This window comes from Echeneis naucrates, chromosome 15 (assembly GCF_900963305.1).
Source record: "Echeneis naucrates chromosome 15, fEcheNa1.1, whole genome shotgun sequence".
Lineage (NCBI taxonomy): Eukaryota > Metazoa > Chordata > Actinopteri > Carangiformes > Echeneidae > Echeneis > Echeneis naucrates.
The window spans coordinates 14286017-14292016 of record NC_042525.1 but is presented as its reverse complement, the minus strand read 5'-3'; the positions used below and the strand labels follow the sequence as shown (position 1 = coordinate 14292016).

Here is a 6000-nt window from a genome sequence, read left to right as displayed (position 1 = left end):
AAATGTTAACTTTCCTTCCTGAGTTCTGCCTTGTACATTGTTAAGTCCTCAATCAGATTACACTTTTTTTTGTTTGTTTATTTTCTACAAAATGACAATAGTAAAATGCTACAAAGATCCGGATCCGGAAGAGAGCAGTTCTTCAAACGTCACACAGTGCAAAGGAACACACCGTGTTCGTTGTCACAGTGATGCATTGGCTAGCTCTCTGCTGCCGCTGCTTTCAGATGACTGACTGGGTGGATCCATTGGATTGTCGTGGTAACTACTTTTGATTTGTCTGTTGTCAAGGTGACTCACTTTGACTTGACTCTCCTGGTAACTGTCTATGACTGGAGGAAATCCATTAGCATTTCCTTGGTGGGTAGGGTGGTTTTTACTTGTGTCATCACGGTTCTTGGTTTTCCCTGGTGTCTGCCCGTCATCTTTGGGACTGTTTCTCATTGGTGCAGGCCCGCCATCATGCTGGCCTGTTCTGATAGGCACTGGCCCATTGTCCAGGTGGCTGTCTTTCACTGTAACTAGCCTGTTTATCTGATGCTTGTTACAAACAGGGATCTTATTGGCCTGCAGAGAGCGTGTGTAACGTGAAAACCAGTCCCTCTCAAACGAAGCCCGTAGCTGGTCCACCACTGTGGCATTCCTCTCTTCGACACCCTCAGGCTGGCTGATCACAAGACCTGCTCCTGCATTAAAGGTGAACTCATTTCCTACCCAGTCAAGGTTGCCTGTTAGGACACAGAGGAAGAAAAAACTTAAGTGATCAGAGTCTTGTGTGGAAAATATCTCACAACATTGCGATAACAAAGGTTTTTGCCCAATAACTAGGACAAAAACGCCACAGCAAGCTGACCAGATAATGTGCAGAAGTGAAACAATGCCTTTGAAAATCAAAAAAGTGAATCAAATACATTTTTTTCTGTAAGGCAGAAAACTTTTCTTTACTGGAAGGGTGGTAATTATCTTTGTTTAGCATAAGGACTAGAAGCAAGAAGAAACAGCTACACTGACTCATTTTGAACAAAAGCCAGAGGCAGTGATTTCCAGATGAGTAAACTTGTTTATCACATCGATGCATTACTTGGGAAAAGGGACTACTTTTGAGGTGCTTGTATGAGAGCAAAGGCCAAACTACTTGCTCCCACTGGTATCAATCGTAAAACTAAAAAGAGAGATGTATGAAGTAAGCGTCAAATCTTGCCAGCGAGCTCACCTAAATAAATAGCTCGGTCTGTCACCATAAACCTGTTGTGGTTGATTCCCTGCACACTGCCATCCCTCTTCACTCTGGGGTTGAAGAACTTCTACACACACACACACACACATAAAAACAGTGCTGCAGTGAGAAGTGTAACTTTGAAGTTGTAAATATTTGGTAGTAGCCTTGTACTCACAGCTTCTAGTGAGCAGTTAGCCTGCTCCATGCACAGACTCCTCAGGGACCAAATAAAGTTGAAAGTAAGTGGTTGAGTCTCTTCCCAGCAACTTATCAGCATACGAACCCGCACTTTCCTGAGGATCAGAGCCTCCCGGATAAGGCCATCGATACGAGACCAGTACCTTGGCACAGACACATACACACACTCAACTGTGGGAACACAGCCAGATGCACATGCAAGCGCACACTGAGTTTAATCACTTGGCTCAAAGCAAAGCATTCAAAATTTTGATACTAAACATCTGTCAAATGATTTCAAAGAAAGCAACTCCTGCAGGGGCAGGCTGGTTCTAACTTGTGGGCACTGCGGCTGAGGAGGGGCAGATAATCGATGATGGAGATGTAAATGAAATGGCGGGCTTCTTGGATGACCCAGGAAATAGCTTCCAGGTCGCTGCTACGATGTTTGGGGATGAAAACATCTGGCGAGCTCTGTCAACAGAAGAGCAAACACGGCAAGGCAATTAGGAAGTGTTGGTGTGAAAAGCGAAAAGGGGATGCCTTGTGTTCCCTTAAGGGATGTAATAAGAAAACAGAAAAGTCTTGAAATTCCATTTTTAACTTATTTTTCAAAAGTTCCACATCAACAGAGGTAATTCACATCAATGGTTTTCTGCTGCAGGTAGGATGACGCTGCCATTACTTAACTCCAGGAAGCAGCTGATGCTTAAAGACACTGTGTCCTGCAAACATGTACTCTCCCTTCATGTCGAGATTTGGATCAGAGAATATCTGTGTCCAATTACTGCAACATAGTTTATAATTGTATGCCTTTTTCCCAGAAGATATTTGACCTTGTCATTGTCTTAGAAAAGCAGGTGGGTGGAACCACCCATACCACATCAGGACTATGTGGCAGTGTGGCGAAAAATTATGATGATCCCAACGTGCCAAAATCTCACTACAGAGTAAAGTCTGAGTGTCTGTTACGTAAAGAAAGGTGGATGAGACAAATTGATGACCTACCACTAAATTGATATAGTTTTATAATCATCTCACATCTGTGGCCTGTGCTCTAACCATTCCGCCATTAACACCTCAGCTGAAGCAGCATTTCACTTTTGTGTTTCTTATGCGTATTATGTGTAAACAGTGTTGGTGACATAATAACAGCCATAATAAACAATGTCTGATATTTTGTCAACAACGCTGTAAAACAGTAATTGTATTACATATGGGTGAATTCACGTTGACTCCATTTTTATTAAAAACAAAACACATGCACTCTTCAGCACCAGGCTCTATGGTAGCTCGCTGACAGTTGGAGATACACAAAATGTAAAACATGATATTTTGAGAAAATCTCTTCTCTGACTATCAGGGGTCTGTATGGAGTGGTGGTCTTTGGTCTACACTTTGAAAAAGGCTTTCAAGAAATCTTTGGTCTTTTGAACTCTAACTCATTCATACAAGGCTGTTCCTTTCCTTGTGCTGACAGAACAAGCTGTTTCTTGGTGTGTTAACCCAGTCTTTGATGTTTCCACCAATAATTCACACAGAGTTAAAAAAAAAAAAACTTACAGAGATGTAGGCCTGAGCCTTGGTGCTGTTGAGAGTGAAATCCATTGGTGTGTTTTTGTTGAAAAGAGCGAAGAGGCGTTTGGACCAGAAGGAGGGGATGAAGTCTTTGTACTGGAGCCCCCAGTAGAGGCTGAACACTCTGTGGAGGTCCAGAGCCAAACAGCTGCAGTTGTAGACTAATACACCCAGCTCCTTCCTCTGGAGACCAAGGACAACTTCTTTTAGACTTTCATTAGCACAGAAGCAGCCAAATTTGCATCAGAATTGTTTTTAATTACCCTCATTACTTTCACCATCAACAAGAATGCTGCCCGTCAACATTTCCACATCCTTTCTGAATAATCTTTTTAGCCTTTGAGCATTTTTTGTAATTCATCCACCTACATACACAACACATGCAGCATGCAGCATGCAGCTTCCCCTGGAAAGGCAACATTGTCCTCAAAGTGTCATCCAATTACAGCTTTTGCTCATCATCACACCCGCAGCAGGGAGTGGTTCTTCAGCACTGGTTCTTCTCTGTTCTCATTTTGCTCAGCCTTGCCCTCTGCAAATTTTCATTTCAAAGAGCTACTTCTCCATTTCAGCTTCTCAGCTTTTACAATCTAAATTGCCTCTTTCTCTCACTGTAATGTGCTCTCCCTACAGTGAGAGAAAGCTCAGCCCGAACAAAGCTCAGATCATACTGAAGTCCAGTTTCACACAGACAACAGTTATTTCTTTCTCAACATATATCAAAATAGACTCAGAGAACAGCTCAAATTTGAATTTGATGTGTACATATATTAATATAAATCATTTGTGTATTAATATAATCATTTATTAATTAAATTATTCAGAATAACATTAAATAGCACTAAATAAAAACCTGTCCAAATAGGTTTTCTTTGGTTGCCTTGCATTATATCCTCCTGGATCAAAGTACTTTGTATTGTTGGGTGTCTAAATATAGATGAAGCTGCCTAACAATCTCTCTCTGGGCTTCAATGAATCAAAATTACACAGCTTTGTCTGAGAGAGTCTGAGATGAAAAGATGCCACAACCTTACATGCCCTCACTTACTGCTCCCACACATCAACACTATGACTTGAAGAAGAGACACTGATATGTAACTCGTGCATAAATATAGCCCAACTATCTCATCTAATGTGTTTTTGATAGGACTCATAATTGTGCTGAAGTGGTGCATGTCAGCATATACAGTTTGGACGCCACTGTATATATCAACTGAACCCACTAACACACCTAAAACATGAAAACGTCACTTTGGAGAAAAAGTTAAGTTATTGTCCATGGTGCATAAAGAATATATTCTATATAATTATATTATGTAGACTACTTCTTTTGCTAAATAATTTAACCTGTCAGTGTTACTATTTTGAGTTTTTTTTTTAGATTGTCCGGCTTTCAAGTGGATCTCATAAAATACTGCATTGTGAGTCTGAGCCAGTAGAAAAAGTTAATCAGAGCACTTTATATACGGGAATACAGGACTTGTTATGTAGCTGTAACTGTGAATATCTTAAAAATGACAGAACTGACTTCAGAATGTTGTATTTCTGCCTGTTTTCGTGTGTATTTTAACATTGAAACATAAGTGTGTGAGGGACAATGCACAAAAAGTGTGTTTCTGTGTATATGATGTGATGTGTGGTGTTGTTTGATACTATGGCCAGCGATCTCCAGTCCATGTTGGCACTGCCGATGTAGAAATGACTCCTGTCAACCACCCAGAAGGAAGACAGGAGATGGCCTGTGGTCAGAGCTGTCATGTTCACATAGTGGACCTCAGCGTCTAGAAATTGAGAGGAAAGAAAGCAGAAATGTCAAAAAGAAAGCAGGTGGAAGGGATGAAATAAAGTAAACTGCAAAAAGGACGGCATAAAAAGAGATCAGGCTACAGACTGAGGGGAACAAAGACAGATTAAGGGAAAGATGGAAAGTGGGTGTGAGACTGCAAGGACTGAGGAGGACAAATGGGGAGAGAAGACAGTCAGCAGACTAAGTGCTAAGCTGCAGCATGTTTGAATACAAACAGTACACAGAATGTATAATACAGTGAGAGTGAGCACTGACTGTGTGTGGCGAGCATTCTGAGCTCCGTCGAGTCGATCATCCCGCTGGAGATCTTCAGCTGGATTCCTCTTTCCTTCAGCCCCTGCAGCCTGGACAGCAGAGCCCTGCCCTAAGGCAAACACACCAGCATATCACTACCTCCACATGAAACCCATGGTGTGTATTCAGGCAAGACGCTTGTTTAGCTGGGGGAATTTCTGTAGTATTGACAGCTTTAGTGGCCCTCCGAAAATGAGATTTTCCAGAGATCATGTTTTTGTGGATTGAGTTGATAAAGTATTCATGTTTGTAACAAACACGTTTTTCTTTGTTCCACCAGACTTCTGGACTTCTAATATAAAGGTAGTACACTTTTATAATAACCATACACTATGTTTACTGATTCACTTTTGGATTAAATAACACATTAAACTGCAATATTTCTAGAATAGAAATGGAAGCCAATCCCAGCTCAAAATCACCAGAATGGGCTTCTATTGATTAATTTGGGAAGAAGATATGAAAATAGAGCTGCTTTTGAATACATATGGCAGTTTTTGAAAATGCTGTGAGAGCAATTTTACTAAACAAGCTGCTGTGCTATGATCAAAATAAATAAATTGATTGACATGATTTCTATCCAATGTTGCTAGTGATAAGACAGGGCTGGACATGGTGGGTTTCTCTATTGGTTAAGTCCCTTTTAGGGCCTCTGCACCTGATGCTATTGTTCTCTTTGTGTCATTGAGCTGGTGCAGCGGTCTGCTGACAACTGAAGCCTAGTCTTTGCTCTTTGCTGCCAAGGTAGGTGCTGGCTAACATCATGAAGAATAATTAGAATGATTATAGTGGATGTCTGTTCCAAAGTTCACAGTCACTACACCATGGGAAATGTAGGATCCTGTGACCCAGAAGTCTAAACAGTAGTTGCTGAATTTGTTCCCCTTTAAGGTTTATCATATAATCTTACCTGTGGCGTGGTACA

At 41.2% G+C, this 6000-nt stretch overlaps 1 protein-coding gene across 1 annotated transcript in view; it reads right to left on the bottom strand.

Annotated features, from left to right (window-relative positions):
- The window catches only part of LOC115055565 (inactive phospholipase D5-like), a 39175-nt gene continuing 33175 nt past the window's right edge, over positions 1–6000 (bottom strand). Inside the window, exons 4-10 of the mRNA XM_029521474.1 lie at positions 5037–5145; positions 4628–4755; positions 2960–3157; positions 1734–1870; positions 1395–1560; positions 1214–1304; positions 1–728 (exon numbers count right to left, since the gene is read on the bottom strand). Of these exons, the coding sequence (XP_029377334.1) occupies positions 184–728; positions 1214–1304; positions 1395–1560; positions 1734–1870; positions 2960–3157; positions 4628–4755; positions 5037–5145 (1374 nt within the window). The 3' untranslated portion in view covers positions 1–183. The remainder of the gene's footprint in view (positions 729–1213; positions 1305–1394; positions 1561–1733; positions 1871–2959; positions 3158–4627; positions 4756–5036; positions 5146–6000) is intronic.